The 12,033-nt window shown below is 38.9% G+C and overlaps 1 protein-coding gene across 1 annotated transcript in view; it reads right to left on the bottom strand.

The window, feature by feature from the left end:
* SVEP1 (sushi, von Willebrand factor type A, EGF and pentraxin domain containing 1) overlaps nucleotides 1-12,033 on the bottom strand; it is a 120,469-nt gene that overhangs the window by 56,891 nt on the left and 51,545 nt on the right. The window contains exons 7-14 of the mRNA XM_032205963.1: nucleotides 10,925-11,122; nucleotides 8,379-8,497; nucleotides 6,820-6,949; nucleotides 6,030-6,137; nucleotides 5,677-5,808; nucleotides 3,743-3,937; nucleotides 2,461-2,582; nucleotides 165-273 (exon numbers count right to left, since the gene is read on the bottom strand). Of these exons, the coding sequence (XP_032061854.1) occupies nucleotides 165-273; nucleotides 2,461-2,582; nucleotides 3,743-3,937; nucleotides 5,677-5,808; nucleotides 6,030-6,137; nucleotides 6,820-6,949; nucleotides 8,379-8,497; nucleotides 10,925-11,122 (1,113 nt within the window). The remainder of the gene's footprint in view (nucleotides 1-164; nucleotides 274-2,460; nucleotides 2,583-3,742; nucleotides 3,938-5,676; nucleotides 5,809-6,029; nucleotides 6,138-6,819; nucleotides 6,950-8,378; nucleotides 8,498-10,924; nucleotides 11,123-12,033) is intronic.

The following is a 12,033-nucleotide window of genomic DNA, read 5'->3' as shown; positions in this document are numbered from 1 at the left end:
GCACATAATTCCATAAGAAAGTCTATTGCTTAATCGCTTAATATTTTGAATGCTACAATTATTTTCATTAGATATTCCACACAACACACTGCAGTATTTCAGAACAAAATAAATTATACTGCATGAAGCCTGGATGGCTAACAACCTATGCAATGGGTAATTACCAATGGCAAATCCATTTTCGTAATCGTAATTGTATTCCAAGCAATGTTTCTGTGTCTGCTCTTCCAATCTGCAGTCAACATCATCAACATCATTACAGAACGATGGGACCTTCCAACATAAAGAATAATAATGTTAAAAAATAAAATCACATAGCTCATCCCCAACTTAAAGAAACTTTGTTACAATATAAAGCACTGGTCTTGCCCTTTCTCTGACACTACACATCTCCTTTCATGTCTCTTACAATACTGGCAAGGTCTGCTGAAACAAGTATGTTCTATTTATACAACCAGGAATTAAAATGTAAACTGGAGGCATACATTTTTTTTTTCTTTTTGGTAAAAGGTCTATTCTATAAGTGAAATTGTTGGAGCTGATGATCCTTGTGGGTCCCTTCCAACATGAGATACTCTATGATTCTATGATTGTCTATGTCCATGGTGTTAACCACTCTTGCATAGGTAACCCCAAAATCCAGCAGAAAGTTCAGGCGTGTTTCTTCTTCTCAAAAATGGCATGTGCTCACAGGTTTGAAAACACCTACAGGTTTTCCAGCTAATGTAATCTGTAATTCTGTCAGGTTTGCAATAATGCCATCACTTTGCTTCTAGCTTTCAAACCTTATTTCTTCATACCCATCTCTCCTTGCCTGTGGGAAGGTACTCAATGTATATCTCCAAGAGATCTCAGAAGACAGAGAAAATCATCTGTGGAGGACAGTCCTTCAAATAGGATATAAAAGTAGTTGCTCAGGAAAACTGATGTAAGCTCTGGATGCCTGCATGTGATTTACTTAATTTCCTTTTCTTTCTTCCTGGTCTGGGAAACCAGTAGTTGCATACTGCACCACAAACTGAAGGCCATAACTCAAAAATGATTTCAAAACCTTGGAAAAGCTCATCCTGAAACATACTATAAAGTGAAGAAGCATTTCTGGTTAAGCAAACCATTCAGTGGTGAGAAATACGGCTGCCCATCACAGTGTTGAAGAGTTCTGCTGGTGGGAAGTTGCAGTAATTAAGGCCTACTCTTTCTAATTGCTGAGTTTTCACTGTGATATAGCTGGAAACCACAGCACAGAAAATTCACAATACTGGAGAGGTTTCTGTAGAGCTTCCTCTCTCCACAAAGGCAATGGACATAAAATAAGAACAGATGAATACATTGTTCTTGATAAAATCTCTCTTTCTTGCTTTTTCCAGAATGATTTCAAGCAAGCTGGGCTCTAGTATGTGTTCTGGGATTGCTTTTTTTTTTCTTTTTTCTTCTGTATATTGTTTTCCATTGGAAAGATGGCTCCTGCTAATTTTTCCCCCCTTTTAAAACTTAGCAAATTTTTCTACTGGAAGAGAACAAACCTGAGGTAAGGCAAGAAAGTAACAAATATTCAGGTCGAAGTGCATAAGATTATTGGAAGTTTCATTTAAGTTTTGAGCCTTTTGACCAGGGTTACTGCCAGGAATTCTAAAGTTGCAGGAGGCTGCCCATTAGCTGGATGTGCTAATAATGCTTTTTAGTTAGTATCGAAGCTTTTAGCATACGGGCCTTGGCCTGCAAAAAAACTGTAACTGTCCAGTGTTGTTTTCTGGAACAATGCTATCATGCTAGGCCCAGACATCAGCTCCTTAGACCATAGCTCAAAGGCCTGCTGCTTCTGCTTTGCAGAGGGAGAATTGTAACGTTGAAGTGGAAAGCAAGAGACACTGCAGAGAAGAAACATGCTACCCCTTCAAATTCATCACTACGTAGTTCTTACTAATAAGAGTTAGAATTCAGAAACTAAAGTAAACCTGAGAAAATGATTTAAGTCACTAACACTTAAGTGCCCAGACCTGGGCACAAAATGTGGATTCTATCTATCTCTATACATTTATATCCATTTGTATTATCTAAATATATGCTATACATATTATGTACAAAATGAGGATATTTTATCATCACTTTCACAAACAACACTGAGGTTAGGGGACAGTTTAGTGGGTTTTTCAAAATGCACATGTTCTCTTTAGAATCCAGCTGAAAATCTGTTGTGTATGAGGTCCATAGGCTACACAGACACTTCTATAAATTCTGTCCTAAATAACTTCACATTGAAGACTAAACTGAGTTACATTAAAATGGCAGTGCATCCTCTTTATTTTTAAAGGAGACTCGTCATCTTCTGAAAAAGCACAGATTTCATTTCCAAGTTGCCACTATATTTTCCATGTTTGAAATTAGTTAGCTGGGAAAAGCAACAAGAAATTGTATTTTTTAATAAAAGTATGTAAAAGGAAGTAGTATTTACTAACCTACCATTTTACCAAGTGCACTCTGGAAGGCATCAGAAAAGCCATTTAGAAGACTGTTGTCATCACATCGTGTTGCTTTGTAGAGCATCTCAAAGGATTTGAACCCATGATTTGCAAAACGATTTACTGAAAAACGTTGCAGCAGATTTTTTATTGGTCAGCATAATAGTTTCAGAGGACTGGCTAAAACTGGAATATACTAAGCTAAGAAGCATTATCTTCAAATCAGCAACTCAAATTCACAGTATATATACATGAAAACATGACTGTTTCCCTAAAATATCATACACATCTCAGCCAATGCAGACAAATATGAAAATACACTAATTACCCCTTGACAGACATCAAATTTCCACAATGGCTTAATGGGAAAGCTGTAAGATATTAAAGGAAAATGGCATGCTTTTTCTTAATGGAAATTTTCTTAAATTTAATTTTCCAGCATTTTCTTAATGGAAAAACTTGTGAGCTGTCAAAATCCTAAACTGCACTCTTATTTCTATAGAGAGAGAGAAAAAAAAAATATTGAAAGAACTATTACTAATGCTGCAAGGCTAAATATGAAGAAAGGAGCAAAGCTCCTAAGTGTCCACGTTATGCATCTCAGTTGATAAATAGCTATGAAACATAACTTCCATTTGCTCACAGCTGAAATACTGCTATTTGCTGGAACCAAAGAATCCGTTCTGATTGAAGTGGATGCAATGTGATGCCAAGTCTAACTTCATATCTAGATCTCATATACTTATTTTTAGAATGTCACTGAAGCTGAGACAGTTCATAACTAAAGTTTTGTATGTGTTCCTCTCAAAGGATAGACATACAAGCTTCTGATTTGTGGTAAGTATGCATGTAATTACAGCATGCACTGATTTTACAAATACATTTGCACTGCTAATTTGCAAATACTGTTGAAATTCCTGTTGAAAAGGCACTGTTAGTGTTCACAGACAAACTATTGATAAGCCTTGTCTGCTTTGCCATCTTTGTTATCTTGTGCTTTCCAGGATACAAATCGACTATTTTTGTATGTTAGAAATCTTCTGAAGTAATAATACGTTTAGGGACTTCCATGCATTCATTTTCAATGCTTGTAACAATTTGGAAGCAGAGAAGATTAGTTATCATTATGCAGCTTTATCATTATCATTATACATATCATTATATCATTTTACAGTTGTAATTTCTAAAATATTTTCATTTACTTCAGCATTAAACACATTGCTTGATAAGATGCAGATTCATTTCACAAAACACAGGCTAAAAATAACAACAGTTAGACTTACAAGAGCAGTCAGGCCACTCTGGAGAATAAGGTGGCTTCCAGACACCATCCTCATATGCACAGTAGTAGTTTTCATTTGATCCTTCTGAAAAGCTGTAACCCTCTGCACAGCGCAAGGTGCAATTAACACCTTTTTCATCTGATGTGCATGTAAAATCTCCATTTGTGGGCTCAAAAGGAATTTCACAGGGAGAACCTATGAACAGTAAAAAGAAAACAAATAAAAAAAATACGAAGATGCTTATTGATGAATTTGGTGAATTAAATAAACACATGGAAAAACAGCATTTCCAAAAAGTTGCAGTTGAAGCCTGTGGTATTCATTACTTCCAAAAAAACCCGAATCAGACTACTACTAAATTATTCTCAAAATCTGCCTTTGAATTTGAAACCAGAAACTTGAAAAATTAAAAAAGAAAAAAAATATTGTGATACATATGAGAAATTAAAAAAAACAACTCCATAATGCAAGACTCAAAATCACCTGTACTTCAAATTTGCACACTCAAGTACATACCCACTGAAGTAATAAAAAAAAAAATCTAAATTTGTACATGAACTGTCATATAATGAATTATAGTAAACTGTATTGCACCCTGAATTCTAAAACTGAGCACTGTCCATTCTCCACTGTTGCAACAACACGCAGACTTATCAAAATCATCTCAGGATTGACTGACTACAAAACCTGTCATGGTTTTGGCTGGGACAGAGTTATTTTCTTCATAAAGGTTCACATGATATTGTGGTTTGGATATTTGATGAAAATACTGGTGATAGCACACTGATGTTTAGTTGTTGCAGAGCAGTGCTTACAGAGCTTTGCCCAAGGCCTTTCGAGCTCCTTGTGTTGTACCACCAGGAGGAGGCTGGGGGTGCACAAGGAGCTGGGAAGGGACACAGCCAGGATACTTCCTGCACTTGTACTTTTCCAATACTTTCCTCCATCCCACCTGGGGAGAGCGAGCAAGTGGCTGAGTGGCATTTAGCTGCCCGCTGGGTTAAACCAAATCAAATCTCAGTTCTAACCTATGTTCAGTCCAAATTTGAATGAGATTGTGAACATCGCAAAACATCTTAGGAGCACAGAGACCACAAAAAGTCTGGTGTGGTGCAGACTTGAAATAACACCAGTTCTACAAACTGGCTTGTCCTTGCTAAGAGTTACAAAAGCAAATCTGCAAGTAGCACAACCATTTGCAATTTACCTTTTGTAAAGCTATAACCAAAAGTCCAGTCTACATGATTTTAGACACTCTCTTCAATACCATTTGTTTATACAGATGTTCAACTGAAACATAAGCACCAGAGGGCAGAGAGAGAGTCCAGTTTTCATTCTTTATCTGCCAAATTACTGATGTGTTCTAGAGAAGAACGTAAACTGTGGGGAAAAGCTGTCTGTGCAAGCAACACAAACATGTAAGTATATATATAGATAAAGGAAGTTTCTAAAACCTAAAGCATGTTCTAGTGTCTGCTACAGTATTTGTAGGTGATTAGAAAAATATTTCCAATCTTTTTCCTTTTTAAGTACGGATTTCAAGTTAGGCTTCAGTAACACATATTAATTCATTTCACACTGTATTTGTCACTTCTGGATCCATTGCCAGAAGTTTTACTGCTTTAATTAATACTAATTTCATCGCTTTTACACCTAATTTGAACTTATAGGGCTAAATTCACTGCTTGCTGCTTAGGTAATTTATTCACAGGTACTAACTGATATCCTAACTGCTTTCAAGTTACTCCCACAGAAACTAGGAATACCCAAAAGAAAACTGGAGACTGAATGAAGGTTGGAGTTGACTTGCATTGTTTATGATATTCAGTTACAACAAAGCCATACACTTTTGCTGGTCTGAGAATACCAAGCTGTAGTACCACATCATGACTAATGCGTTATTGAACTGTGCCAGCAGGCAGAAGACAACAAACCTTTGATGACAATGTGAATCTCACATGTCCTGTTATTGCCAGAGGAATCCACGGCTGTGTACTGAACTGTTGTCTCTCCTATTGGAAAGAGATCTCCAGGTGCGTGACTCCTAGCAATAGTCAGTGGAGCACCTAGAAGAGTTAAAAGACAACTTAGAATATCGGTGAGCTAAACATGGTTGCTCACACTCAACCTCAACAAATGGAAAAAGAAATGGTAGCAGGTCTTCTCTTCCAAATGATGTGCTCTTAAAAATAAATAATAATAATAAAATCACAAACTCCAAGAGTGAGCAGATTGAAACTCTCTACAATTTTACAGTTGTGTGCGTTTTTTGGGTGCACTATCTCACCTGAATTGTCTGAAAATTGTGGTTCTTCCCATGTTGCTGGGTACTCCTTCTCTACTGCCTGTATGGGTGGTGGAGATCTGCATCTGTCAATTACAGGAGGTTCTGCATCTACAGAATTTGAAGGGACAGCATGACATTAGCTCACTGAACTGCAGCCACACTCAAGTGAAATGTATAATCAGAAGTCATGTAAAAAGCAGTTTTAAGTTTGCATCAGAAGACACAATAAAGTTAGGTGTGAACCTGTGAGTAACTGCTACATCTCATAGACACTAAGGGAATGGCACAGCAGTAATACAATACAATTTCTTTGGCTGAAGTCATGGTTTCTGCATTCTGTTTGCTTTCTACATAGCAAACTTTGTTTAACAGGACTGTGGAATAACAAAACTGTCTGGCAAAAATACTTGAACTATGATTTGCATCAGCAGTGTGCAGGAACCATGGAAATTCTTAGAGTCTTTCAAGAAGAAGAAAAAAAAAGACATATATGATAAAGGCAGTAAGCAGCAGCACAAAAAAAGCATTTCATATATCAGTATAAGGAATAATCTTAACATTCACACGAACAACAGAACAAAAAACAACCCAAACTGAACGTGTGGGAGCAATGACTGCATGCTATGTGAACTGTGGCCCAAGATCAGCAATGCATTTATGGAGATGGCATTATTTCTGGATTTATCCAGGTACACAGAAAGGCCGTGGTGATCCACCATCTTTTTCTGCACAGAATGAGAAGGTTTCAACCATGACAGACTCTTCCCCAACAGTTTTTAACAGCACTTACCAATAACCTTGACACTGAATGTACAGCTTGCCTCATTGCCTGACTTATCAACTGCTGTGTAAGTAATGGCAACTTCGCCAATCGGGAGGAGATACGGTGGTATGAAAGCTGGGGTAACGTGCACTGACACCTTTTATAGGAAGACACTTGTTACTTAAAAAAAACACAACAACAACAACAAACAAAACAGGCCGGTATTCATAACACTCATATGTTACAAGAAATGGGCATAAAATGGTATCCTTTAATGTTGACCCTGCTCTTGCATAATGCTAATAGCCTCTTCAAGTAATGAGAGTGGACTTTGCAAGAGAGTGCCTTTCTTCCCTTCCCAAGACTACCTTCCTTATAGCAACTTTACTCAGTCAGGATTTGGACCCTGATCTGCTGAAGTTTGCAGCACTGTGCAGTAAGACAGTCTGAGACAGGCTCCTGTCTGCCTCCTTACGCTGCACACAAACTGTGTCAGCTCAGAACCTGCTTTGTCTGCAGTTCACGTTTCCAGCAGCAAGGGCAGCAGACCTGGGAGATGTGTGGGGCAGACGGTTGTGTGCCGTGAGTACTTGCAGATGCAGCTTTAATTTACGTATTTGTATGAGTTAATAGCCCACAGATGCTTCAATACATTCCAGTACCGCAGAAGAACCCTGCTTTTGGAGTAATAGCACCTACTTGCTGACTACAGCTCTTTCATACGGGTTTGAACTGCATTAAGGAACCTCTCTTGAAGAGAACTGGCTTCATCTGAGCCACTGTGGCTTTGACAAACCAGCTACAACTGTAGGTGAAGGCACTTCAATTCTACAGCTCAGTGAATGACTCTGGGTCAGCAGAGCTACAGTATCTGACTATGGCTGTGCTGCTCCAAAACCTGTGGGAACTTAAACCTCTTTTCCTGGGATTGCTCACAGTTTCCAAACGCAAGAATCTCCTGCGTTTGCAGCAAATTCAGGGCATACATACATACAGCCACTCTTCCTCTGCTGACTCATGATAATTCATTCACAGTTGCTGTAACTTGATCATGTCTGAGCCTGTAGGGAATGTTACTCTTTATGAAATAGCTCTGGAGCAAATTTTCCTAAACTCCATTCCTAGACCTCTGATACCCATAGTAGCCAAAGGCCCATGTCTGAACCTTGCATAGGATAAGAAAATGGGATTTTTCTTTCTCATTCGGGAAGCTGAAATGCGTTTTTACTTATCACAGTGTGCTCTTGTTAGCCTTTTAGATTAATGAACTGGTTTACTTCCTTTTGAGAAGCATTTATTAAACTCCTTCACATTCTAAGAGCTAATTTTAAAGCAGCTGTCTCCATTTTATAAACAAGGGCACATTCCTCCTTTTGACCACATAAATCAACCATGCAGAGTGTCCTGTGACTACATAATCCTAAACGGGACAGAAAATGCTGAATTCTCAATATACAAGGTTTTCAGCAGATTTGTCTTCTACTCCTGCTTGTCACAAGAAAGAAATTCCAGTGGTTCAGAAAATTAATTGGAAATAACTAGCTAAAAAAGAATGCACCCAGACAAATGTAAAGGTTTTAACTTGCCTCATCTCCAGAGTTATCCTCAGCTATTGGGATCTGCCAGCTGATATTAGCAGAGTTCTGATGTTCCAGGGTCTCAGTCTCAATGTTTTCTGGACAGCGGATCCAAGGAGCTTCAATATCTGATCCAGAAGACAAATATTTTATATGTGGTATTATAGAAATAAAATCTATGTAATTGTTAGACTTCAAGTTGTTATAACTACTGCTTTTTTGTGTTGCCTGGAATATATACACGTTTTTGCAAAGGTACTGTCTCTGCCTCTTTTTAATTCTTGCTTACTGGCTCTTATATAAACAGTAAATTCTACATGAGAAGTGACTGTTTTGTTTTATTTTTGAACATCATCTAACACAATGAGATTCTGGTTTCTGCATACAACCATAAAACAAAGCATAAATAAGACAGAATTAATTGTTTCATTATTCATCTATTCATTACACACATCTACTCATTAAGAAGGAATGGCTTCTCTATCCTTTCACTGCCCACACACATGACACATACAGATGTAAACACTTGTTTCTGATCATCAGTGACATAAAGAAAATTATTCCTGACAGGATATGTACCATGAGCAAGCCAGTAGTCACTCTCAAATGCCCCGTAACATAGTGTGGAACTGACTTGAAAGAAGCACTAACAAGATTTCTGTCAACAGTTACTGGAAATGTTGTTTAATAAATGCTTTCTACAAGGTACTGACTAGGACTAATGAGCTCTTATTGTGACATATGTGACAATGTGGAATGATTTCAAAGTACTGGTGGTACGATATGGGTAACATCACCACCAACATTTAAGCTTCAAAGTTTCTCCGACAAAGTATTTCTTCATCTCCCTGGCACAGGGCCTCTCAAAACATTTGTGGTCAAGTTATTTTATTGCTGTAGTATTGTTTGATAAATGGTCTCAAGACTCATGAGACAAGGACAGCATTCAGCTCTGAACTCATCCATGCCCAGGAGGCTTTAAAACAACTCAGGACTGATACCACTTACATTTTTATTACTACATAGTTCCAGTAAAGACATAAGTCAGACAATTAAACCCCTGTAATTAAGAGTGCAAAGCAATAAATACAAGTGGTTTTGCCTTCCTCTGAACTCATTCTGATGAAAATTTTAGTAGAAGTGAACTCTTTTAATAACTACCAGTTATAATTCACACTCCCCTGACCACAGCCTTCAGGCTGGAGCAAATTCCATTTAAAAGTGAAATTTTGTAGAAAGGCTAATAAATAAGTCAGAAGGAAAATGGCTGTTTTGAACTGGGAAAATATTTTGGCAGCAAAATAGAGAGAGACAATAATAAGACTGAAAGCAACCGAGAGGCCACTGCTCATTTTTACTAGAGAAGAATAACTTTCAGAGATTCTTGGTGCCTCTTACTTTAGGGTTTTATGCACTGGTAATATCTAAAAGCTTGAACCCAAGCCATGCTGCTTTATCTTGATCCAAATGCTTCAGCTCGTAGCCCTGTGCTGGGATCCCATCAAATATTAAAAACTGTGGTTTGGCACAGGTTTACACAGAGAGTCAGAAAAACAATGTGGTACATCACAGAGTGGGAAATGATATGTTTAAAGGGAAGGATAAAATCTCCTTGGCCACTGCAGAGGAAAAAGTTCCCACCTCAGTTTCTGTAGTGACTTGGCAAGACGACTGCCATAACTGTTTTCTGTCCTGTTCTTTCATGCAGTGGCTGGTGAAGGCCCCTGTTTGGGGTGGAAGCATTAGCTCTAGGAGCACAGTGGTTCACAAAGACGTGAATAGCCTATTTCCAGACAAATTACACTTTCACTTGTGTCCTCCTGTAATCCAAAGCCAAACTCCTTCCAACTCAGTGTGCATGCATGTAAGAGAATAAATAACCTCACAATGCTAGAATTAGGCAAACACGGCAGGACCCTTCAAATGCATGCAACGATTTCCTGCTCCTCTATAGACTCTGTGCACTTCTTTCCGTCAGTTTTGGCACTGACTCTTGTGTGCTATTATTACTGAGGACACGTCTACAGCTGTAGTCAGGTCAGAGCCAACTGAAAAGAAGCATCCTTCCATACCCTGTGTATCAGCCAGGACTTGCACAGTCAGTACAGGTCTGCTCAGACTACAGTGCTTACATAAGTCTGTGCTAAATCACTGGAAGCATTACTGTTACTGCTGTTTTAATAGGAGTGTGGGTTCCACTCTGACTATGTTTAAGCTAAGATCTTTCACTTTTACTTTGAAATTTCAAATTTATCTTCACATCAGGCCTTTTAGTGGGCAGTGTCCCCACACCTCATCCTTCTTGTACTTCTCATCCAAGGAGTGACAGCCAACAATGAACGCTTTTAAGAATGCACTTAAGCAAACTTTGTATTTCACATTAGTATTACTAACTCAAGTAAATTTGAGAACCAAGCTATAATGGTATGGACAACACTTCTTACATACTGCTTAAATCATGCTTTCCCCAGTTCAAATCTGTCTTTTCTCAGCTATTCCTGTTTCCCTTCAATTCTGCGCATGTGTACACAGAAGTATTTTGTGCTGGTCTCTACCTTTACAATGAGCCTCCTGGATGTTTGCACTCCATCTCCCAAATGAAATGCACCTTAGTTCTTCTCTAGCTCCAGACAAGAGGAATCCTTGGGGACAGCTCAGTTGGCACACAGTCCCAGAAACAGCTGGTTCCAGCCCACATCTTGGAGGGAAAACTGTTATTCCTGCTGGTTTCTGGAAGGTGGGGCAACGCATTTCTACAAGAGACCATTAAGACATATCTTTTAACTGACATATGTAAAAAAGTACATTCCAACAAATCTGCAAATTAAGTCATATGGCAACTCAGAGGGAACACAAAACATACAGACCTTTAATTCATGAGTCTGCATGCACTGTGAGTGTATAAAACAGTAGAAACTACTCAAATTCTGTATTCCAGTGCTGACTGAAGTAAACAGCATCCAGGACGCCAGGTCCTGTTAGAGCAGGTCCAGAGGAGGACCACGAAGACAATCAGAGGGCTGGAACTGGACAGGCTGAGGGAGTTGGGATCCAGCCTGGAGAAGAGAAAGCTCTGAGGAGGCCTTAGAGAGGCCTTCCAGTGCCTAAAGGGGGCCTACAGTAGAGCTGGGGAGGGACTCTTTGTCAGGGGGTATAGGTGCAGGACAAGAGGGAATGGCTTTCAACTAAAAGAGAGTAGATTTAGATTAGAAATAAGGAAGGAATGCTTCACGATAAAGGTGATAAGACACTTGGACAGGCTGCCCTGAGAAGCTGTGGATGCCCCATCCCTGGAAGTGTTCAAGGCCAGGCTGGATGGGGCCTTGGGCACCCTGATCTAGAAATGTCCCTGCCCATGGCAGGAGGGTTGGATGAGGTGAGGTTTAGGGTTCTTTCCAACCCAAACCATGCTATGATTCTGTGTTTCTATGATTTTCCTGCTTATGCTTTTCAGTGAGACACAAAGATATTCTTCATGTGGCTCCACTATATTTCGCTCTCCCTCGCCCCCAGCCACCTTTTTTTTTTAAACAACTTGATCTTTCATGATTACTTTGAAGTTGCATTCCCTTGCTTTCTATGGAAATCAGCTCTTTCGAGCAATGGTCTTGCATTTGTTGCCTTCTTGTACAGCTTTTACATTAAATGAAATAATGTAAATAAG

The sequence above is a fragment of the Aythya fuligula genome, chromosome Z (genome assembly GCF_009819795.1).
Source record: "Aythya fuligula isolate bAytFul2 chromosome Z, bAytFul2.pri, whole genome shotgun sequence".
Lineage (NCBI taxonomy): Eukaryota > Metazoa > Chordata > Aves > Anseriformes > Anatidae > Aythya > Aythya fuligula.
The sequence above is the reverse complement of the archived record's forward strand: the minus strand, read 5'-3'. Positions and strand labels throughout refer to the sequence as shown.